The sequence below is a fragment of the Procambarus clarkii genome, chromosome 80 (assembly GCF_040958095.1).
Source record: "Procambarus clarkii isolate CNS0578487 chromosome 80, FALCON_Pclarkii_2.0, whole genome shotgun sequence".
In the NCBI taxonomy this organism is placed as follows: Eukaryota; Metazoa; Arthropoda; class Malacostraca; order Decapoda; family Cambaridae; genus Procambarus; species Procambarus clarkii.
Genome location: NC_091229.1, coordinates 22,582,162 through 22,607,730, shown reverse-complemented (window position 1 = coordinate 22,607,730; position 25,569 = coordinate 22,582,162). Strand labels below are relative to the sequence as shown.

The 25,569-nt window shown below is 36.4% G+C and overlaps 1 protein-coding gene across 10 annotated transcripts; it reads right to left on the bottom strand.

The window, feature by feature from the left end:
• Positions 1–206: 206 nt before the first annotated feature.
• Uggt (UDP-glucose-glycoprotein glucosyltransferase) lies at positions 207–24,021 on the bottom strand. Of its 10 annotated transcripts, none has more exons than XM_069314934.1 (28): positions 23,862–24,021; positions 21,430–21,672; positions 20,684–20,988; positions 19,734–19,850; positions 19,160–19,329; positions 18,552–18,771; positions 17,601–17,790; positions 17,263–17,477; positions 16,741–16,977; positions 14,858–15,031; positions 13,724–13,905; positions 13,053–13,311; positions 12,724–12,930; positions 11,884–11,967; positions 11,544–11,706; positions 10,302–10,602; positions 9,612–9,821; positions 8,935–9,046; positions 8,428–8,540; positions 7,782–7,952; positions 5,663–5,746; positions 4,664–4,826; positions 4,234–4,416; positions 2,915–3,018; positions 2,217–2,388; positions 1,747–1,863; positions 1,299–1,431; positions 207–589 (listed from the first exon to the last, which is right to left on the bottom strand). In XM_069314934.1, exons 2-28 carry the CDS (start codon positions 21,659–21,661, stop codon positions 555–557), a joined length of 4,653 nt encoding a protein of 1,550 aa, XP_069171035.1. In that variant the 5' UTR covers positions 21,662–21,672; positions 23,862–24,021; the 3' UTR covers positions 207–554. The 10 variants fall into 10 exon arrangements, with proteins under 10 accessions (XP_069171035.1, XP_069171037.1, XP_069171036.1 ...); XM_069314936.1 differs by having other exon boundaries at positions 23,866–24,014; XM_069314935.1 differs by having other exon boundaries at positions 23,844–24,006.
• Between the last annotated feature and the right edge of the window lie 1,548 nt (positions 24,022–25,569).

The window sequence follows — 25,569 nt, the reverse complement described above, 5'->3', positions numbered from 1 at the left end:
ACACCAGAATGAGTCTTATTGCCCAGATATGGCTTGATTAGGTCATGATCTCTCTCCACTTCTGCCCCACACTTAACTTTCTTCTGCTAGTCCACTTATTTGGGAAAAACTCATCACAGATGATGACGAGAACGTAAACACAGTACAGTATATGTAAAGCTTATAAGATACATAAGGGTCTCAAATTCTTTAAATAAAATAAAATATAATCGCAAAGTGTTTATTGTGTTTATTTCATACCGCATATTAAAAAAATCTTTCAAATGCCATAATTATATTCAACTGTCCAATGTGCATACTTACTGATGCATATATAACAAATCGGAATGTATACAGAAAAAAATTTATTCCTTCACATACATAAAACTTTGAACCATTAATGTCTACATTTAAAATGATCTTGTACACACAATGCAAAACAAATACATGTACCAAGAGATAAATTAGTCAATCAAAGATCTAAATGAGAACACAAGACACTTATAAATACTTAACAAAGACACATCTATACACATTACTTACAAAACCTCACCAAACATACCCAATCTCAAGTATCATAGTTCGGAGTGCTCTTGGTGACTAGATGCCTCTGAAAACCAAAACAAAAAATCAATCAGATTCAAGATCAAGAAGTAGAGAAACATTCTTCATCATAAATGTACTTAAGAAGTCAAGTTAATGAGGATAAAAATATATTAATAATTAACTCAACCCCACACACATGAGAAGAAAGTAAAGTGATGGTGTTTCAGTCAATCTTGGACCCTCGTCACATTGTGTCATGAATGGACCTAAGCATCACCCCTTTCCTTGCTTTCCTTGTTGGGTTATTCATTTTCAGCCATATTATTGTGCATAATATTAATAAATGCATTTAGAATACGAATGTACTGTCATTTTAAACCATAATAAAAACAAAGAATACAAATAAGCCAGTTATTTTGAAAGCAAATTTGATATTATAAATCTTGACACTGACTTCTTTAACAGCCTTAGAACAAGATGGACAGCCAAAGCTTATGTAAATATTTTCAGTGCTACGCTATGCTGGCAGCAGGGGGATGCAAGGCACTTTGCTAAATTGCAAAATTAACAAAAATACAAATTCATTAATGCACTCGCAAAGTTACACAACTTTAAATTAATTATCATAAAAATCACCATGAAGGCACCATGAAAATCTTAGAAATATTACATACAGGGGAAAACAAATCATCATTAGATCAGAGCAGCACGAAAAATTATTTAGCAGCACCTAAATAATTACCGAACGACAAGTCAGGAGATGGACTACATACCTTCTGAATGTGTCGTCTTATTTTGTTTAAATCCTTGCATCACAGCCTTAATTTCATTATCATATGTCGTCCATTCTGGTATAATTCTCTGAGCAGCATCCAATTTGGCTTCTTTTGTCATGGGATTGTTACACTGGAAATAGAAACATTTGATGGTCACCCCGACTCTAATATTGCCTTTTGGATTATATGCAACAGTAATCTGTAGCAAAACAATAAACATTCACAAAATCAAATATATTTCATTTTTAAAACCTGCACAAAAATTTATAGAAAGCTACATGACGTAAACAACCATCATTAGAAAACTAACAAATGACACTGAATACATTGATAAAAAAAAATGATAATTGCTTAAGCACACATGCAATGTATCACAAAAGAGCATACATATCAAGCAAACTACTGTACATATAAAACCAAAGAAGACAGAGCATATATAGCTTACCAAATCAATAATCTTGGCAGTTTTCTTTGACTCGTCGTCGCACCACGATTCACACCAGAGCCAGTCTTGCGGGAGGGATTTTATACGCACTTGATGCACCATGTTGTTTGGAAGATCCTGAAATAACCACAACATAATGCATGAATAGCAAGTGACCAGGTAAGTTATGAATGCAGCAATAATTTTATGATATATGTATAGACACATATATATGTATAGCTACATCTGTGGTAGAAACTAAAAAAAAAAATTATGACAGCAACTAAGGATACTGTGACAAACATGAAGTTTTAGAATCCCAAAATAATAATTTATTTTATACAACAACTGCAACGGTAGGCTTCAAGAAAACTCCACAACTGATTAAATAAAAAAAAGGTCTCAACAACACTGTCTATCAGAAGGATAACTGTTGGTTAAATAAGGTTGTCAGAAACAGCCAGAAAGTGCTCCAAAAACAACACACTCACCTGATCCAAGTTGGAGAGGGAATTAGGATCTTGCGACAATCCCTGGTACTGGCCTCGAAGGCGGTCACCTGCAGCGATACGACGGAACCTCTTCAGGTCCACCACAAAGAGGGCAGAAATGTGGTACTTCCTGCCCGCTAAGTGGTTGCGCCAATAACCTTGCTTCCAAAACCTGTGAGGGGTAGCCAATAAAAAATGTTGTTTTATTAACATTCTGCCACTTATTGCATCAGCTACTAATAGATCTCAATTCAAACGCCCCACAATAAATACCAAATAAATAGATATAAATATTTCCATAGTTTTTTGACTGATGCATAGCTATAATAACCATTTTGCAATTAGTAAGAATTCCATTACCATCCAATAATTTATATTTTTCACCCATATATCATTATTCCCACTTTCATGGAATGGGGAGGGATCCAGCAAGAATAAATTGGAGAGTAATACAGTATTGGGAAAGAAGGCTATATATATATAGATAGTACTATACAGCACTGTACTCATAAAAAGGCACAGCACAATCACTATCTCTTCTACATTAACTATGAGATACAAAAAAGAGAATGACCAAATCTAAACACTTGAAAGGAAATGAAAATGACAAGTTAATAATGGTCCAGGACAGACCCAAACATCGTCACTTTCATTTCACACTACTGTGGCATTACAAATAAACCAGAGGACAGTCTAACCTAAATCCATCAATCTCAGCGCGTGAATCGCAAAAAGGTACAAAGCCATATGGAGCTCCATCCAGATCTTCGTCACTTAGGTCATTGATATCAGCTCGTACAACCTGAAAAAAACAACTTTTGTCACTTGTTTATTATGAACACTAGACTGCAGAGCAATTTACAATCTGAACTCGGTAACACTTACGTCAAGTGTGAGCACTATGCTCAATATTTTGTGTGATGAACAGTTGCAACTTGCAAATACATTTAATGAGGGTAAGATGATGCATCCTGGATAAAAAGGTGGAGAGGAAGATGATCCACAGGTGACAGAGTCCAGAACATGTGAATATTATCTACAGATGCACTAAAATCAATATATTACCCAGCCCTGTCATACACCCACATATTTCAGATCATGCTTGTTTGGTACCAGCTTTTAATATACGCACAAGTACAAATATTTGTACTTATATTGAACTTGTACCGAAGTACTTTTCTAATACTTGTACTTTTCAAATATAGTACAAGCTTTCACATAAGTACATTGTGAAAACTATTTAACTATTTGATGAAAACTATTGTACTTAAAACTATTTAACAACTTCCTAGCACTTCGAATAGTGGTCAAAGTTGCTTCAAGTCTATTCAGTCAATTCATCCATGGTTACCAATGCTTTATTTTTTTTAACTAAAATAAAACACAAAACCTAATTCAATCCATCCTTCATAAACCAATTGAAAAAATTCAGTCCAAAAGATGTCAAAAATGTAAGTTTTAAAATGTTGTGGCTTGCAAATAAATGCAATATGATTCTCTAAGCCTTAAATGCAAATAATAAGTTTTTCTTTCAAAATATTCCATCTTCTGGAATTGCAAGATTGTCAATTCTTGTCAGTTTGTTAAAAAAATACATTACTGTTAACCAAAGCTCCGACTCTACGTTTATATGAACATGGCAATATGAATATAATTTCTGTTGTCAAGGACAGGAAAACCCTCTACTTATAATTATCCAAGTTTGCCTAGGCCAACTACTGACCTTTTCCAGGATGCAACCCACAATAATCCCTAACTCCAGGGGGTATCTATTTTACTGCTAGGTGAACAAAGCGCATCAGGTGAAAGGAAACATGTCTAACTGTGTCTGTCCTGCCCTGGGATTGAATCCAGGTCTCTCAGGTGAGAGCCAAGGACAAAGACCACTGTGCTACATCCTATGTATATGTACAAATGCATAATTTTATCTCAAGATTTTGAAGAAAATATAATAAAATATTAGTACACACTTCAGTGGAAAAACCACTATTAACAAATATACGAATACTGTACACACCTGATCAGCATCAACGAAGATGATCTTCTTAATATCCAGTGGGAAGAGAACGTCAAGAAAGAGGATCTTGTAACCCCAGATAATGCGCTGCTTCTCAGTCTGCTGGTGCAGCCATCTTGGCCACTTGTACTGGACCAGCTCATACTGGAACCCATATTCTTTGGCCAGTAATGGTAGCACATCCTACACAATCAATGCAAAGAAAATATAATAAAAATTCTTCAAAAGGCAAGCCAAAACATACACTGACAAAGTATAACATGACAACATAACACTGAACCTGACCAATTAATTTACACAGAAAAATTAAGTCAGCAATATTTGCATGCATTAACATAATTTGAATACGAAGGCTTTTCCTAAGTGCCACCATCTAATTTTTCAACAACACGTCCCAAATATAAATACTGTAATAGTACATTGTGTTTACCTTAAAACTCGGAGAGAGGAAATTTTTTATGAACCAAAACTTGACTGGCATTTTAGTGTGGCGAAGAACTGAGAGCATCATGATACGCAGGAACCGCTCATACAAGTGTCCCGACGCCACAGAGAAGATATTCACAGTTTCATCCTTGTCCTCGGCCACACCACTAGAACTGAAGGTGCTGAAGCAGTCCAGTGAACATTAATATAGTATATAGAACACTGCACAATGAAGTCACAGTAACGTAATACAGCCAAGAGAAAATCTGTGGAGCAGTGTGAAATCTAACTCACTATCAGGCTGTGTACACTAATGTGATATATATACTGTATCATGAGAAAATCCACTGGAGCTCTGAGGCGACTCGAACCCGCGACCGAGAGAGTACCAGCCGCAGCCGCTAACCAGTGGCTCTCCCTGACTTGGTGAAAGCCATCAGTCATGGGTTCAAGTCACCTCAGAGCTGCTCCTATTCCAATTACTATCCTGCCATACACTTTGTAAACAAATTCTGTAATTCTATCACTATGTTTTTTTATGTTGGCACAGTGATCTCTTGTACTAATATGGCATTATGGCCCATTACCACTGTAATAAGCAAGTATTTTTTCTAAAGAAAAAATAGTGATAAACTACCAACTGAAGTTTAAATAGTCTGAGGTCTCGACAGCCTTAGGACAAATAGCAACCACGAGTCCCTTGGTACCAAAATAAAGATTCACACAATGCACTCCAGAAGTAGTGAAATGAAGCACCTTTACTTACTAGTCACCTCTATCCCAACCACTGTTACACAGGAATTCTTCTTATCATTTCCCTACTATCCTGTTACTGATACGTATCTTATCCTGCACTAAACATTTTCTAAAATAAAACACGTATATATATATTTATTACAAGCCACAAATTGCATTCACTAGAAGCAAAACATACTGAGAATTGTTGCCAAAGTGACTCCAGGCACACAAGCAAATTTCTACTCATGCACAAAAAATTATATACCTGAGCCAATGAGAATTAGCTAGGGAATAACACGCCTTAAACAGCACACGCCACTCGTCAATTATGGGCCCCACAACAGGCATGCTTGTAAAACAAAAAATATAGTATATATAAATTATGCTAATGTTTCCAACCCATGAATATTTACTGTTGGCTACAAAAAAAGAAACAAAAGATGAATGTAAGGTATCTGTAATTATCTACAATAAACTCACACCTCCTGCAGTTACAACTATCACAGGTATAATTGCAAAATGCTCATTTCCCGTACATAAGAATTAGTCCAGTACTGTATTCAAATATACACAGCATTCACAAAGTTAGTGCAGTCATGCAAGTACTTCTCCTTTCCTTCCTATCAAAAGTGCAACTAGATTGATGTAATTATATACTCAAGTCCATAATTATCAAAAGAAGGCACCAGGCCTGGAAAACTATTTAATATATAATTATATGCAACAATGATCACAAAAACACTGATCTAAGTATGCAGAATAACCACATGTGAAAAATAGAGAATGCTTAACGCGTTTTCAGCTAATTCGCCTTCATCAGAGCAAAGTAGAATGAAGAAATCATTCTACTTTGATATCATCTTCATTCTACTTGGCTCTGATGAAGGCCGAAAACGCATTAAGCATTCTCTATTTTTCACATGTGGTTATTCTGCATATAATTATACAGTATATACTATACATAAATACACTCAAGTAGCAAGTTGAATATCTAAGTTTAAATAAGAGGTACAATATGTAAACAACAGATTCCACCGACACGATTCAAAACCCGAGTGTCACATTACACTCGGCAATATTAATCGTGAAAATGCTTTTAGTGTTGCAGGCAGCAAATGAAGCAGTTACAGCATTTTTCGGCAGTTTAAGCTCAACTTACTTATATACATCATTTTGGAGGACACTTATGTCTTCGTTGCTGAAATTATGATTGGTTTGTGAGTGCGTAAGATACGTACAAGCTTTTCATTAACTGCATGCTATCTTCATTAAGTAAAAAAATGAAAGAGAAAGCATTGCATATTTTGTCTCATGCAACATCTCATACCAAGGCTCATAAGCAACACCATGCCTTCTTCAAATTTAGGTTAAGCAAATTCTAATTTATTTTTATATTTGCACAAGAGGAAGGGAAGGTATATACAGTGCATCTTTTAAATTTTGGAGTTAGCAATAATTAGCTAATCAAGTGTGATACTATATACCACAATCTAATAATGAAGTCTGAACAATGATTTATTTAAAGTGATGCTCCACATCAAAGAGCCAGAGCTCAACCCCCCACAAGCACAATTAGGTGAGTACATTACCCTAACTAGGTAACGCAGAGTGTGCGGAAAAAAATGAGTCAAAATTGGTTAATTTCAGAGCAATAACGAGAACTTTTAAGAACAACTTGAATAAAAATGTCTAACCTACATATTGTTCATTATTCTAAATAGACAGAGAAACTTTTGCATTGACACTACATACAGTAAGGCTAAAGTATTGAGCCGAGTTAAGCATTGCATCCTCCCTTTCAAAATATTGAAGTATGGTATTCATCTTATTCTATTCTATTCTTATACTGTCTATCACTATTTCTCACCTGGGGTTCTGAAGAACTCCAAGGTAACTAAGGGTTCCACAAGAGATAGTGATAAATTTCTAAAGTAATTTTTGTGTTTAATTTTTCTCATCTAACCAGTATCAAGAGCAGACATATCATTTCCTTTCAGTTGACAATGAAACCTGAGTGTGTGTGTGTGTGTGTGTGTTTATCTAAAGTACGACACAAAATTATTTCTAGGGTGCAAAGATTGAGAAACGCTGGTCAATCACGTCAAAATACAGAGATGGATGGGCTTAATTCTGGTTGTTATTCAACTATGTAATTTCAAGCCAAAGTGGTAGAGCCATCAGCTAAAACATCAATCAAGAATAGGTGATAATAAAAAGCATTCAAAATGTTTACACACTACACAAGCCCAATTACCACCTTGAAAACAAATAGAGAATAGTTAAAAACTAGCAAAATCAAATAAAAATACTATGCATAAAACCCTTGCAAAAATAAACACATTCTCAAAATCTACAAGACTACGGTTTAAAACACCAGTACACACCTCGTGATAGAATTCCAGAGGCCGCCACTCTCTTCATTATCATCAGACAAGAGTTGCATATTCTGCTTGCCAGGCTTCTTAGCCACACGTACCTTCACTACGTGAGACTTGAAGCTACTCATGATGATCTGCACATCCTCAGAGCCAGCGGGAGTGTCTGTCCCTTCGTGGCTAGGACAAGATGAAAAGGACCCTTCAATTACAGACATAAAAACAAAAATGCAAAGTACTGTACTGTACATGCATCAAAGGGTTCCTAAGTATGTAAGTCCAAGAAGAAAAATATAATTCTATTATAGACATTAGATACAAATTGCACGTCTAAATTCAGTAAAGACCTGGTAAATATTAGTTTGGAAACACAAGTGTTGACATATAGAACAAATTACTGGGTAACATAATAGACATATTATAGGTGGATTGCTTCAAGCAAATGTTTGACATATATGAATGGTTGGGTAAAAAGTAGGAGCTTCCTTGCTTAAACTTCTTGCATTTTTGTTGGTTAATACTTACAACTCACAGGCCCATAAATAAATGTATTAACTTTTTAAGTGATTTTTTTTATACAGTCGAGAAGGTGCAATTAATATTATTTTCCAATTGTTGACTCAATAAAGGCACTAAGAAAGCAAATTTTTTTTACCTAGCAATAGAATAAATTTCTGAGGATCGTCCCTGCCTCAACTTAAGTAGCCAGGCTCCAGGATTGGCCTTCAATTGGAAGTAGCCCAAGTTGGCCATCACAATCGTGTCAACCTGTAACAAGGAAAGAGGTCACTCTTTCAAGTATTCTAATAAGCCTTTCAAACCAGTTACCACATTAGCATTAACACAAACAATAAGTGTAACACCTTCAAATATTCAAAAAAGTCCATTGGCAATAAAAAGTCCATTCTAACAAAATATCAATTGGCAATAATAAAAGTAATATGAATCTAAAATAATAAAATTCTACATTCTTCAAATAATCCTAGACATACAGTACTTCTAAAGTCTCTAAAATTTTATACAAATTAAGGTTAATTATATATAACTTAATATTTATCTTGTTGCAATGTAGCAAAAAGATCCCCTAATCAAATATTTCTTCAAATATTAAAACATAACTTTCTCCATTCTTTCCAAAGCTGAGTGATTCTATATACACTACCATTACAGGCTGCTGAATGTTGCCAAGAGTGAACTGCAAGCCACGTGGTGGATTCCCAGAAGACTGCTCAAAACAGTGGCCTTCCACTAGTAGATGTTCCAGCTCAAATTCACTAAATACAAGGATACACAATAAATTCTTTATTCTCAGAGAAGAAATCTAAAAAATAGATTAGGTAAAAAAAAATTTATTTGACAAGTATCATCCATAATTCAAAATCAAACGTAATGCCCATTTCTCAAGACTAAGAATATCTAAACTAACTGTTCATCAAAATACATTCCACTCCCCCTTAAACGACAGTTCACTACTATGACGAACACTGCCAACGACTCCATAATACCTACTACTTACTGGTATTGACTGCCCCCTGAAATGCATCTAACCTTTTACCATCCTACTTGATAACATCTGTTTATGTCATAATAGCTTGAAGGAAGGCACTCGTTCAAAATACTGTACAGAATAGTGTAACCAAGTAAAAAAATTATTTTGTTGTTAAGTTCGTTCCACAATTCTTAAAAATTTATTAGGCCTATGTAACCTGTATTCCTGTACACCAAAAAAAGAAAGAGCATAAAATTAATGCCAAGAATATAACAGCACATATAGCATGTCTTCAAAAAAGTACGATATACCGTAGCACATCTCCAACGAATTTCCAAATCCGACTTTACCTGTGTACACCAGCCTCAACAGACTCTAACTTGATATTATCCAGATCATATATGGAATGGATCACCTCCACCAACCAGTTCTCCGGAGCATGGTAATTCAGAGTAAGAATGGGGGATTCGGGGAGGCCAATGAATCTAGCATGAGGTCCTGGCGATAATTCCCCGGTGTCCAAAAACTGTGGTTCCGGCTCCAGCACATAACGGTAGAAACTGTAGAAGGAATAAAACGTCTTAATCTTGTATTTCTATACATTTCTATTAGAAAAAAGTAACGTATGAGGATAATGGAGAAGACATATATCCCAGCCAGCTCACCGCTATCTCAGGAAGAGAATACAGTATGTAGTGATTAACAAGGAAGCCCAAGCCAGGCATTCGTTAAAACAAGAGTAATGTCCAATAAATACAGGTCTAACCGTTCTTATTCAAGTTAATTAAAAATATACTGTATATACTGCAATCCATTCTGTATTTTTTTTAATAAAAGTTTATTTTAATGCAAAATACTTTTATACCTTTCACAAAATACATACAAGTTGGTCAACTTTTCTCATTCAATGCACAGATGAATATATGCACAAATGATATATGCCTATGATATATGCATATATCCTATGAAAATCACTGCTATCTACTATGTTAAATGATCATTTATTGAACCTTACACTGCACTAGCCTACAATAACTAACCTTGACAACGGCATCTCGGAGTGCTTTTCTCGGGCATTGAGTACAACACGAATGTTGGCATTAACTACTTCTTGAAGCACCAGAAGAACTGGTCCAATTTTTTGGGCAGCAGTAGATACCGGGTCACATATAACGACAATATCAAAAATCGGCATGTCTGGATCCTTAGGAGGAATCTTGATGACTGAGTATTGCTCTGAGCGAAGGGCTAGACTGGTCCGACCCTTTGACTGGGGTTTAGTTTGCAGGACGCCAGTAACCTTCATCAGTATGTCACTAATATCCCCAGTGAATACAGAATCTGAAAATAGTCACACCACCATTACACCATTTTCTACTTTCATTGGTTGGGGGGGGAGGGCGGGGATTAGCCCATTGAAAAAAGGCAATACAAATAATAATTTAAGAAAAAATAGCATTCACCCCTATTTGCCATAGCAGCCCTTGTTGTTGTTGTTGTTAAAGATTCGATACTTGGAACAAAGTTCCAAGTGGCACAGGCTATGGTGAGCCCGTATAGCAGCCCTTATTATTTTGTGTACTCATTCCATTCAATACTTTACATGTAAATATGTGTATCATATAGACTAAATATAATCCACCCTGATATGCAGTTCAACAAATACTGTACATGTTAAATGGAAGGAGAACAGTTTATAATAAGTAGCTTAGATTCAGGAAAAGACCTGGGTAAATATTAGTTTGGAAACAGGGTTGCAGATTTATGGAACATATTACCAGGTAACATAACAGATGTGGGGGTCACTGGATTGTTTTATATGTAGGTTAGACACACATGAATGAATAAGGTTGGGAATAAATAAGAATTACCTTGCATGAAGCAATAAGCATTCTCCAACTTCCCTTATCTTAATGGTTTTGTTCCACACAAGGACTCATATCAATAGGACACAATACACAACACAACAATAGTCCACACAATAGGACAGTAATAATTATTCTCTTATTATACACACTTGAAGATCCTAACAAAATTTCAATAGCAAATTAAACAGATGTTAAACAATACAAGCAAAGCTATTTTCCCTCTCTTGTTCTGCATTCTACCCTACCAACACTTCAGCTCACTACATAATAGCACACATTATGACCACTTCTACACTACTCTTCACTGTACATTTTAATCCTTATCATCCATCTCCTGTACAACGTGGGAACCCCTATCTTCAGCTCTCATAGACAAATAAACAAGAAGTAGCTACAAAGAGGATTAACATTTACCTTCTCCTTCGAGAACCTCCATAATTCTCTCTCCAAAAGTAGTCTGGACATACTTTTCAAGTAAACCAAAGTCTTCTTGAACAAACTTCTCATCACGTTTAAGGACTCCTAGCATTCGGCCATTGGCAATCACAGTGCGTATCCCTGGAGCTAGGGACAGCACCTGTGGTGATAATAAAATTGCATTTACTATCTGATATTCTTCATCATATTAATATTCAAACAGCTATAATACCACATATATATATATATATATATATAAAACTAATATTAATTAAAATTTGCAAACAATACATACTGATATAGGTAGCTAAATGAATACAAGATCACTCAACATTACCTTCCTACAATAAATGGATTGAATTTTAAACACTTCCTCCTTTAATGATGTCAGACGAGACAGGAATGCTTCCATCTCCAAACCCTGTACGTAGAAAAGAGAAGTAAATGCACGAATATTAATAACTTTTACACATATGAACACCCATGTACATTCATGATCCCACAACTCATGTACAACTATACAGTGCTATCTGGTCAGTAGTTTCTTTGGGGAGGCAGCTGCTAGTTTATGGTTATTATTATTATTAGTCACAATGTTTATTAACATATGAGAAATTTCTACATATAATTTATACAAGCTGTTAATTCACAGTTGAGAATTTTATTCATCATCACATTCAAGGTGGAAAACATTCCCAAATGCCACTATTACCACAGAGAATGACTACACAGGTTATTATTATCTCTTTAATTATATATACGCTTCTTACTCCACAATGTTTTGTGCAGCATTGAATGATGCAGATTCAAGTCACATTGGAAAGCAGGTGAATTTCAGAGCAATGCGAGTCGAGAATAGAGTAATGGACCGAATCCAACAGCCTGGTTGACCAGTCCAGCAACCAGGAGGCCTGGTCAGGGACCGGGTCGCAGGGTCCGTGAGCCCCGAAATCAACACACAGTAACAACAAGGTAAGGTATGGATAATCCTAAAGACTACCTCGGTCTTAACAGTGTCGGACTTCTTGTACTTTTATGAACTTTGCATCATTGCACATGCCAATCATTTTGGACATCCAAATGTGCTGAATTTGTAGCAGGAAATAAAAATAGCAAATGAAACCAGAAAAGACATTAAAATCTTCACTTCAGTCAACAAAGTAATCTTCTCACTTACTGGAACTTCAAAATCAGTCCACTTCTTACTTCCATCTAGTATTTTTCGGGCATTTTCTTTCACCAGGATTTTTGCTAAAAACTGCCGAGCAACAGCAGGAGGCAACGTTGACTGTGCCACTTCCACGGCTCGACTGAATATTTTTGAGGCGCTACCATCTGCATCTATGTTGTGGATGGCACACACACGGACACTGTTACTCTCACGCTGAAAAATCAATGCCAGTAATTATTAATACTAAATACCTTAGAGCGTAACTTTTTTCCAGATATCTTTCAACGCTCTTTCCACGAGTGGAATATTTTATATTTTTAATTCAACGTACTCACCAGATATTTTACAGCTTCTAGCAGCAGGGCTCTTCCTTCGTAAGTATCAAAATCCCCGACAACCCAGGCAGTCACAGGACGCATGGCAGGTTCACTTTTAGTTGTAATGTAATGACACGAGTTTGCTATGACTGAAGTCATCTCTGGAGCCTTCAGTGCAGAGAAAGCCTCTACAGAAATGCTAGTCTTAGACTTGTCAGTGTTACCAGTCAGATCAATGAATGTTGAACTCTTTGTGCTCAAGATCCTCTCATTCAACCTGCAAGTAAAATGTCTTCATATATTCTCACTATATCAAATATTGCAAACAATTATCTGAATTACAATAATATAAAATTTATGGTGTTCTGTAATTTCATTTCATTTTTTAAAGCAAATACCAATTACATAGCAATTCTTTGTAATACTGTACCGTTATGTTTGACATTTGTCTGCACCCAATCCACCCCATTCATATTTGCCAACATCCAATAATGGGTTCTACCTGAATACCTCATTTTCAGTGCTACTAGACTACTCCCCATGGACAAAACTATTATCAGGATGTCATACATTGGTAGTTTGGAGTAGTTTCTATTAAATAAAACTTACATTTCTTATTCTCCTCCATCGCATAAGTTCATGTAATAATAACAACAAAAATAATTCACAAAAATCAGCATGCTACGCACCTTGGCATTATGTTTGGTAGGGCCATCAGCCAGTCCACAACATCGTGTTTATCGCTCAGATCACCTTTGTAAACCGCACGCTGCAGTGACTGTGTTGTTCGCATCACTTCCATTAATACAACCTCCTCAAATTCATCCACATTCAGATGCTTTTCTGGTAACGGAATGCCATTCATGAGTGCCTGCAATTGTAAATTTATTAATGCAATTATATGACCAAAGTTAAAAGAATAATATGGTGCAGGAAATAATAACTTTTCAAAATCTAGATTTTTGGACACCAAGGAGGCATGTCTAACAAACAACACACAAACATAACGATGCAAAGTATCAGAACAAAGAGGTGACATAAAAGTCAGAGGGAACACAAATCGCAATAACATGATAGAACAAATAAACTGCTTCCATTAGCAACAGAAGTAGTGGCAACATCTCAGGCCATCCCACACTACTGTCAAGTTGAGACCATTACCTGTCTCAATATTATAATGGTCCACAACAACCCATCCTCCTGTTTAGATGTACCTGTTGTGACAATCGTCAATAGTCAGGATCCGTATGTTTTTTAACTTTTAGATAGTAGTATACTGACTAGTAAAGAATTCTTTTAAAATAAATGAAGCTAAAACCCAAACTTAAATATTCCTAGGCCTAGTATAGCACACATATGTACTATATTAGGCCTCAGATATCGTGTATTAGGCCTAGGGAGGTTAGGATAGGTTGGTATAGTTTGTCAAAGCAACACGAGTAAAAAATAGTTTTCCCAGTTTGTCCAACCCGCTTGAGCAACCAGTTTCTTCAGATTTCTACTTTCTAATTTCGTTGTACTGTCGGTATGTATACTATGGTCCTTATCGTTACCATAAGTACGTACTACCAAAACAAGAGGATGGGCTGTCCACAACCAAACCATCTTCACTCTTCCTGTATCCAGTGTAGAGTATCCAGGGAAAGAAATAAGAGTAATCACCTGAAAGGAGCAGTAACAAGCAATACATCTGGACAAACCATGAATATATGTAATGTCACAAAAGAGGCTGAGAAAACATCGATGGAAAAAAATGCCAATTATAATGATGCTTTTCTGTGTGTTTTAATTGAATAAGCAACTTCACATAATATTAAACTTACCTGAGGCAAACTACTGATGCCAGCTTTCTCAACAAAATCTTGCGCAAGCATACGGCCCACATCGTAATCCGAGTCCTCGCCAAATACATCGTCGAGATCAATGCTGGGATACTTGCCCTTAAACGCACTTGTCACATCAGCCACAGTAACATCCTCCTGAGCACTAGAATAAATCTGAACAGCAGTTGTTATTAGTATTGGTAATCTTTAATGACATACACAAGCTACCTCAAAACAGTTTATTTAGTGCCCTCAGTACAGTACAACAAAATTATGCAGCACAATAATCAGTCCATCTTATATGTCAATGCCGACTCATCAGTCGTGCTTCTGACACGACTAGTGATGTGCCATCTTACTAGACATGCATCCACTTATTTCAGAAAGTGTGTTTTCCTGGTTCATGTTAAACAGTTTCAAACTTAAAAAATCTAAGTGCTCTTGGGGGATACACACTAACTACGAAGTTTCATACTCCATGTCAACTGATGGCAATTAAGTGATTTCTTCAAAATTTTAAATTATCCACAATTACTAATTCTTTAAAAACATAAGCCTTACAATTATGAGAACTCACAAAATGAGAAAATGTTTCAGCTAGACATTTTTGGGGTTTAATTAGGTAGTAATTACGCTTCATTCCCTTTCTTCAAGTCACTTGTCTCACTTTCCAATATTTCACAACCTATTCTACAAATAGCCAAAAAGAACTGGTCCCTGATTCTAATATATAAACAGTAAATGTTACTTTGAAATTCATCTTTATTAGTCCCTCTTCAGTACAAATAACAAATAACTACCTTACTGAATTCTCTCTGATTATTCCTTTCTCGACATACAAACATTATCAATAACAATTCCATCAATGTGTTCTTTAGTTCTTACCTCTAAAGCCACATTTTATTAAAAATAAATTAATCCAGGTTTGTATTATGCATAACTGCTTGGTAAAGTTAGTTAAATACATAATAATTTATACTGTTTTCCACTTTCATGGGGCCATTAACTCCATCATTAACTTTTACAAATATATTTCATGTGTAAACTCTTCATCTCATTCATCACTGAATGCTTGGAAGAGTTATGTCTTCGCTTCTTTCAGGGTCATCGTCTGATCCCCAATGGTTCAAGTGGTTAGGTACCATTTGTTCACTCCTTTCCCCATTTTCCAAATCCTTGTCCTCAAAGCCCTTCCATATGTTAGTCACACTAAGTGCTTTCTCATAATTATCTCGCCTTATCCTGTTATACACTTGGTGCACTACACTGGGCAAACTAATGTCTAGGATTCAAATGTTTAAAATATTCTACTACATTTTTATCAGAGGGCAAATAATCCAGTGCAGTGCCACTATCAACAGTGCAATCCAATAAATTCTTCACACAAACTTCATTACTTTTTCTGAACTACATTTTAAAATTTTGGTATATAACGACCTTAACAGCTGCAGCAGCTTTCCCATACAGTATCTCCGATGTCTCACTGATGTACTCATCTTTTTCATCGATGTATCTTCAACTCTTCTACCCCTATCATATCCAATCTCATTCGTATTAATGCTTCCTTTTACACTGCAATTTCTAGCCTCCCAGCAACCATTGAACATCCTCACATGCTTATCTTTATCATCATCCCTTACCCCTCCACCAATTCCAACCACAGCTTTAAGGAAAATATAATGAGAGCTTTAAATTTAGATAATTAGTGCACCAGGTACAAATGAGACTGGGCATAAAGAGCTCAATCTCACCCCCCCGATGGTCACTGATAAGTAAGCACTGATATGTAGGCACCAGTCTTCCAAAAGTTACCTAAGGATGGAAATAAATACAAAAAGGTAAATAATGATGAAACGTGCAGTTTTTCTAGTCATTTTACTTACGTCAATCAGGAACTGAAGAGCCCTGTAGTTCATATCTTCTCTTCCCGACATGTTCTCCGCCACATAGTTAAAGGCACAAAGCATCGCCAACCCAGCATCATCAAAGCCACGCAGAGACTCATCTGGGTTAACTGCCATCACCAGACCAACACGTACCGGTGCGGTGTGTGTCACAAATCCTTCAACCAGTCTTATCAAGTCAGCTGTTGTGGACTTACTAGGGTCAGCTACAATGACCTGAAAAAGTTAGGCAAAACCAGTACATGATCAAATAAAATATACCAATGGAGAAGCTTTAATGTAGATTACAGAAATAATTAAAAATATAAATGAAAAAGTAGTATAATATATACAAAAGCTTATATGGCATCAAAGCATTAGTGAGAATATTCTGATAAGGAACTGTTTATAACTACAGTAGTTAACAATTAATATCTAACAGTCTTTCAGTTATTTCAATCACTATTCAACTCTCAAAATCCAGAGCTATTATAAAAGACAGAAAAGTAAAAGATTTCTTACCAAGTTGTGAAAATTCTTCCTTATACTGCGCAACATGCCAGGATACGTCGGCCGGAGAAGTTCTCCCGTCGATGACGGCCACTTGCGGTATGCTTTATCAGTCTCAATGTTGTTCATCCACATAATGGCCGAATCTCGAATATCGATACCATATTCCTGGGTGCTTTCACTGACATCTAAATGCAAGAGGGTGCTTAAAGATTCTCCATGAACACCTGTTGAAGATAATTATAATGATATGAACATGTGTACAAGTGCAATTATAAATGTAATAGCATTAATTACATTTACTCCAATGAATTGGAGTATATCGGACAATATACTCCAATACGACTAACCCAGTTTGTGAAGGCCTCCCATTACTCTCTCCTCACTGCGGACATGATCAAGAAGCGTGAAGATGTTGGTGAAATCCATGTCAAGATGCATTCCATTGATGTATAATGCAGCATCTGAGGGATTCACTTCCATCTGCGTGCTCAGCTGGTTCTGGTTCTTCAGAATTTCTCTCTTCATTTTTTCATCTACCTAGAAATTTTCAATTCTATGGTTACATTTGTACCATACTCTCAGTGTCACCTAAATTCAACAGACTACACATAATGTGGGCACACAGGAACGAAGTCATTTTTGTTTTTACAAATCGTACAGGGTATTTCATTTTGAAACTGCTTTATTTCAAAAACAAAATCATAAAGCAATTTCAAAATGAAATACTGTACACCAATTCATGGAAATGTAACATTGCAAAGACTAACATATATTAAACACTTTCAGATATATTTTGATACTAAACATTTTAGTATGAAAATAAATTTAGTTGAATAAACGATAAGTAACTAAGATGTTTTGCTACATTTTATTGATCTATACACTATCTCTTATATCATAGTTCTGCTGTTGTCATAGATATTGCCCCATGTCTTTTTGTATGTTCTGATTTGTTCAAAAACTAACAAACTCTCTAGGATGTTTGAATTGAATTCTCCCTTCGTGAGTCACATCAACGAAAGTAAAGGCTCTAACATAAGTACAGTGGAACCTCGAGTGATGAGCAGCTCCAGTTACGAGCATTTTGAGTAACAAGCAAGCCACTCGCAGAAAATATGTTTCGACTGACAAGCTTTTGCTCGATTAACGAGCGTTCCCGCTGGTTCTCGGACACCTCCGACGACAGTTTTGTTGTTGTTTCGCAAGACGAGTTTTCCACATGGCAAGCTCGGTGCCGGAACGGATTAAACTTATTAATCGAGGCGCCACTGTAATTTGAAAATACAATTAAAACATACCTTTATTCTAACAAGTGAGCGGGCAAGCATTGGGAAGTTCTGTGCTGTGTGTACAAAGAGACTAAGCTGTTGATCTGGCGGAGCCGACATGATGCGTTGGGCAGCTTGCATGCTCAAATGCTGCAACTGCCAGACTTTCAGTGGAGCCATTTCATGGCGTGACTCTTCCAGGTGACTTCTCAGTTGATTTAGTTCATCTCTTTTATCTGGGTGAAGAGCCCTGTAAAAAAAATAAGTTACGGGTGTGACAAAATTTTACCTAAATTTTTCTTTGTTTATGAATTAGTGTTTCAAGTGTAACGAACAAAAAATAGACAAATCTGATGTGAAGACAATTTACTATAGACAAACCATGACAACAAATGAGAATCTCAATTTAAGTGTCTAAACTTGAATAATCAAACACAACTGGCTGATGCCATGATGACCAAACCACACACATCAGAAGATGGAGAAACAACATTTGTTTGGTCGCTTCCGCACAGACATTGGTCTCTGGAACCAACAAGGTAACCAACCACAAGGTAGGTAATCTCTTATGCCACACTTTATACAATTGATTACTAGTAGAATGTTATTAAAGATGTCCAGAACAGAAAATAACTTACTCTAACTTGGAAAACAGGAAGCCCTCAACTTCTACTTCGTGTTCTTCGTTCTCTTCTTGCCTCTGTTCATCCTCCTGAACTTTGGTGTCGTCTTGGGCCTTATACTCAGTGCTCTTAATGGCAAGTTCCACTCCATAGCCACTAAGGCGAACTTTTTTGGGGGAACGCTCCTATAACAACAGAATGAACAACAAGTTTTAATAAAATGGAACATAAACACTTTGCCATAAAATGGAACTCTTTTAGAAGTTCCATTACTAACTAATATTACTGTATTAACAAACGTGAGCAACTTTCTTTCCCTTTTCACATTACTTATGTGCCCTATTTGCAATCTAAATACTTCCTCCTATTAAAAAGCTAAATAAATAGCCATCCAATATGCATCACCTACTTGTGCAAGTTTTGAAAGGGCTGATGAAGGTATATAACATCACAGTCTATTTAACCGTGAAATTTATCACACGACAAACAACTATAAAAACAAAGATGCAAGAGATAATAATGATTACGCTGATAATATAGACAACAATGATGAAGAAAACGTATAGAATCAACTCGAGTACTTTCTTACCTTCACTCTATGGCGTAAAACATAGTCGATCTTGCCTGCACTCGCAAAATCCTTCAGCGCTGAATGGAATGTTTGGAATTCAGCCGACCCCAATTCGCCATATAGAACCACTCCAACCTGATTTATTAGGAATCTATTAGATCTTTAAAATATTAAACCCATATAACAAATTATTTAACACAAATCAAATATAATATTTTAGTTCTTTCTTAAAGTGGCTCTTTGGAATAATCAGACTGGATTCTTTTGTATACTAGAATACAATAGACTGTATTACTGTATAAAGCAGCTACTCCCTCCTTATAGTCTTAGTTCTTATCCCTAATTAACATCATGAATAATACAGCACGCCACATTATGCCAAGACAAGTATATGTTCAGTGAAGCAAGTAAACTAATGCACTGTCAGAGTACCATATGTGGGTGACTCACAATAGGGTACCATATGTGGGTGACTCACAAAATATGTGGTGACTCACAATAGGGTACCATATGTGGGTGACTCACAATAGGGTACCATATGTGGGTGACTCACAATAGGGTACCATATGTGGGTGACTCACAATAGGGTACCATATGTGGGTGACTCACAATAGGGTACCATATGTGGGTGACTCACAATAGGGTACCATATGTGGGTGACTCACAATAGGGTACCATATGTGGGTGATTCACAATAGGGTACCATATGTGGGTGATTCACAATAGGGTACCATATGTGGGTGACTCACAATAGGGTACCATATGTGGGTGACTCACAATAGGGTACCATATGTGGGTGATTCACAATAGGGTACCATATGTGGGTGACTCACAATAGGGTACCATATGTATGTATATCATAATAGGGTACCACATGTGGGTGAATCACAATTGCTTTCAATTGTAGAAAACCAATTATAGAAGGATTAACATCAATTTAGAAGATTACAGTAAAGAAAAAGTAATACCTTAGCACTTTCTCCTCCTGGAAAATGGTGATCAACTTCATATGTGATTGGTTTACTTCCAGTTTCCTTTTCGATAAGTAGTTTAACTTTGTCAACATCACAAGTTAACTCCCCGTTAACATCGACTGTAGCGCCACACTCCTCGGTGCTTGGAAGATCTCGGTCATGCGCTATCTGGTGGAACATCTCAATTTTGGGAGAGTAAGCCCGTAGTGACAAGCTCAGTTTTAACACACGAATCTGAGATGGGGAGAGAAACTGCCCTGCTGCCGAGAGTGTCTTTTCAAATATCTCCTTCTCATTGCCTAGTTGGAAGAATACACAATGAAGTAAAACAATAAAACTTCATTCTACAAATATATGTATATAAAGATCAGGCTCAAACATTTGAAAAAATATCTAGCAAAATTTATAAGCCAACAACGTAAAAGTACATGGCAGCCCTCGAATAATGCAAGAATGCATTCCTGGAACACTACACACAAATCCTAACTGAGTCCACTTGTCAATTTTTCTGATGCTATTAGAGACCTAAAACTCAGAACAAATGCCATCATGAGTAAATTTTGTCAATTTTGAATACCTGGTTAAAATTAAGTTATTTAATAGTCAATATCTATGTTTTATGGCAAATTTGTGCTAATCAAGGACAGCTTGTACACAGAACAAGTATTATTGTTAAATACGTATATTAATACTTGAAAGAATATTACATATACTCATACAAACTCATTACAATATCTTACTAGAATTCAATATGTCCGGATCGACTTCGGTAATAACATCCACAAAGCTCCAAAAGGTTGCAGGACTTTCCTCTCCCATGTACTCTGCAGTCTCTAGCAACAAGGGTGTGTGAGTCCATTTTGCTGAGAGGTGAGTGGTGACAGGCTTTACTTTAGCCTGGCCGTTGACGTATCTCGCTAATATCAGTAAGGCTAGAGTGACCCACATCTGGCAGCGTGCACTCTCTCTCATGGTTGAAGCTTCTGCAAAAAAAAAAAAGATTAATATGATTAATTAATTTCAGCCAACACAAACAGCATGGCTGACATTTACTGACAGTTTGTGAAGTATGCATTTAACTCTAGTATAGTTATAATCTATAATAATCATGCTCTATAGAGCATGATTACTCTACTTTTATATTTAATTTTAAGATGTCCCAAAACTTTTCAAGATGGTACAATATACACAGTAGCAGGGAAAAAATAAATTAAAACATACAACCATGATACAATTAAAATTTAAAACAAGAAATTTCAGTATAGTATATTTACTCTATGTATAGTTTCCTCTAGGAATTTTCCTTAAAACATTAGTTTTAGTTTACACAATACTTTATGCTAACCATTTATATATATATGTATAACAAAACAAATTGCACCATAATAATAAACTACACATACTGTATGTATTGAATGTGCCTCAATATTGCTTTATAAAACAGGGGGTCAAGACTTGGTCCTTAACGTTCCAAAATGACCTCGATACATTATCCTCATGCACTCAGAATTAAGTCTAATAAAACAGTTACACTGTACAGCATGATATTTATACTAGAATGCTGTTTACATTATTTGTTAAAACTTTACAGTTAATATTTCCACAGTACTGAACAACAACAACTATTTTCACAATACGAGTAAATAACACACCCTAACTTGACCTCATACCTCATTCACTCATCAAAAAAAACTAACCTCATTCACCCTCAAAATGGCAAAAATGTGCACACCCATAAGAACCATCAGTACTATGCAGACTATTGGGACTAACATCTTCCACTAGACATTCTGTACAAGTGAGGTTTAGGCTGGAATTAACGAGGTTAGGATAATACGGTTAAGCTAAGAACCTGAAATTAGGTTCAGGTTCTTAAGTGTAGTACCCAATATTACATGTCACAAAACCATATTGTAGTACCCAATATCACATGTCACAAAACCATATTGTAGTGCCCAATATTACATGTCACAAAACCATATTGTAGTGCCCAATATTACATGTCACAAAACCATATTGTAGTGCCCAATATTACATGTCACAAAACCATATTGTAGTGCCCAATATCACATGTCACAAAACCATATTGTAGTGCCCAATATCACGTCACAAAACCATATTGTAGTACCCAATATCACATGTCACAAAACCATATTGTAGTGCCCAATATCACATGTCACAAAACCATATTGTAATGCCCAATATTACATGTCACAAAACCATATTGTAGTGCCCAATATTACATGTCACAAAACCATATTGTAGTGCCCAATATTACATGCCACAAAACCATTATTCAAGCTTATTTCAGATTTGTGCCAAAAATTCTGAAAGTGCTATGGGACTCCATAACTTATATTACTATACTGTGCTGTACTCCCAGCTTTTAATGCTTCAATAATCTGGGATCTTGGTAATTATTATTACTAATGTTAACATTGTCTATCTGAAGCTGAATTGCATTTGTTGATTTGCTTCCAAATAAGATGTACTAGGTCTTTTTTTATGTTAAGTGTTAGTTTGTTGGTTGACATCCATAAGTGGATTTTTTTAGTTCATTATTAACATTATTTAGTGTATGTGGGTTGAGGTTTGAGTAGATGAGGGTAGTATCATCAGCAAACAATATAGGTATAAGAATGTTAGAGACATTAGGAAGATCATGATGTATATAAGAAATAGGAGAGGTCCCAAGATGCTGCCCTGTGGCACTCCAACGGTTATTGGTTGGTTATTGTATATAAATATTACACTATTATTTGTTTATATAATGGCTCAAACCTGAATGTTATTTTTAATTATCCTAAAACTTCATCGAATATGAAAGAAAAACTACATAATCGGGGGTAATTTCGTAATTCAATAGATAAGAATGAAAGGACATTATGGAGAGAAGTATTTTTTTTTAAACCAAACCTACTCCAACCCTAACACAACCGAAGCTAACCATATATATATAGGATTTTAACAATAAGAAAACGATCTATTGTCGAAAAGCCCGTGAACAACCTGACCAATACTCTCACACATGTTCAACATCAGGTCAAGAAGACTACAAAGGGCAGCCTAGCGGGGCGGCAAAGGTCACTTAGGGTCCAGTTTGGGGTCAAACACGGACCACAAGATGACCTTCTACTCGCTACTCGTCACCAACCTCACTAAGGATAGTTACTTGCAGTTTACGGGTTTTAAGAAACAGGAAGCGGCAAATTCATTATCGTGCTGTCAGTTCGTAAACATCTCGGCGACAACACATGTTTATAGCGCTGACGACACACTTCCAAGAGCGGTTCTGAAGGTATAAAATGGCGAAAAAATAAGATCGAATGCCTTTATTATCCCCCGAGTGCAGCCTCCGCCGATGCTCTTCTCTCCCGTTGTTTACAGGTCTGGCCTTCAGGTGCGCCGCCCGCCCACCAATCAGCGGCCGCCGTGTGATGCCTGCCTTTGGTACACAAGACGGATCGCCCGCGTATATTTGTACCATTTCGCCCACACACTTTATACGTTCATGGTACAAATTTACTCCCCAATATTAACCACTATATAATGCTATGGACAGAAAAAATATTCGAATTAGTAGGGGTATAGTAAATTATGTTCAATAACGGGATAGTTATATTCTGGGCTTCATAAGCTGGGCTTACTTACTCTGTGCATAGGGTTCAAGCACTGTTCAGTTTCGTCGCAATGACATATATATTGTCGTAATGGCTTGGCGCTTTCTCTTGAAAATTTCCTTCCCTCCTACTCGGAGGAGCTGCAATTAAGATGAAATTGCATGATGGCTTTCAGCTTCACTACCAGATTCACCACCTCGTTAAAGAATTAAAGATCAACCCATGTTTCAATTTGAAAGCAAAGTTTCCACCTGTGTCCCTACTACCTATGCTAAATAGTCTTTATCTACCCTGTCAATTCCCCTAAGAATTTTATGTGTTGTTATCATGTCTCCCAAACTCTTCTGTCTTCCAGTGACGTGAGGTCTAATTCACACAACCTTTCCTCGTAACTTATGCCTCTTAATTCTGGAACTAGTCTAGTGAAGATCTTTGAACCTTCGTCTTGTGCTTGACAATGCACGGACTCCAGGTTGGAGCCGTATATTCCAAGATTGGTCTTGCTTATGTGGAATACAAGGTTCTGAGTGATTCCTTACACAAGCTTCTAAAGGTCATTCTTATGTTGGTCAACCTGTCATATACCGCTGACGACATTCTCTTGATGTGGGCTTCAGGGGCAATCTTTCAATCCTGATTATGTATGTGTGTGTGTGTGTGTGTGTGTGTGTGTGTGTGTGTGTGTGTGTGTGTGTAATTTACTATTTGTGTCTGCAGAATCAAGCAATTAGCTCTTGGACCCTGCCTTTCTAACCAATCTATTTTCCTATATTATATCTACTACATATATTTCTCTAACACACATATCACCCGGAAGCAGCTGTCTGACTCCCAGGTACCTATTTACTGCTAGATGAACAGCAGCATCAGGGTGAAAAACTCTCATTTGCTTCCGCCTCCGCCTGGAATCGAACCCGGGTCATTAGGACTACGACCTCCAAGCGTGCATGTGTCTGTCTCAAATGTATGTATGTATGTATGTATGTATATATGTATGTGTTTGTGGGGGGGGCGAGCGCGCGCGCGCACACACACACATTTGATAATTTTTTTATTGTTCAGGCAATTATACGAATGTCACACATTTAAGACAGTGCAACATATTTCACCGTGAACGAAATTAATGGAAAGAGAACGAATGATTTCGTAGGACGAATCCCGTTTTTAAAGAAAGCTCATAATCTAGCAAATATTATATTATATCATGATCGTTTTATAACAAAAAGTGCCTTATTAACAATTTAGACTTTTAGTTTTATT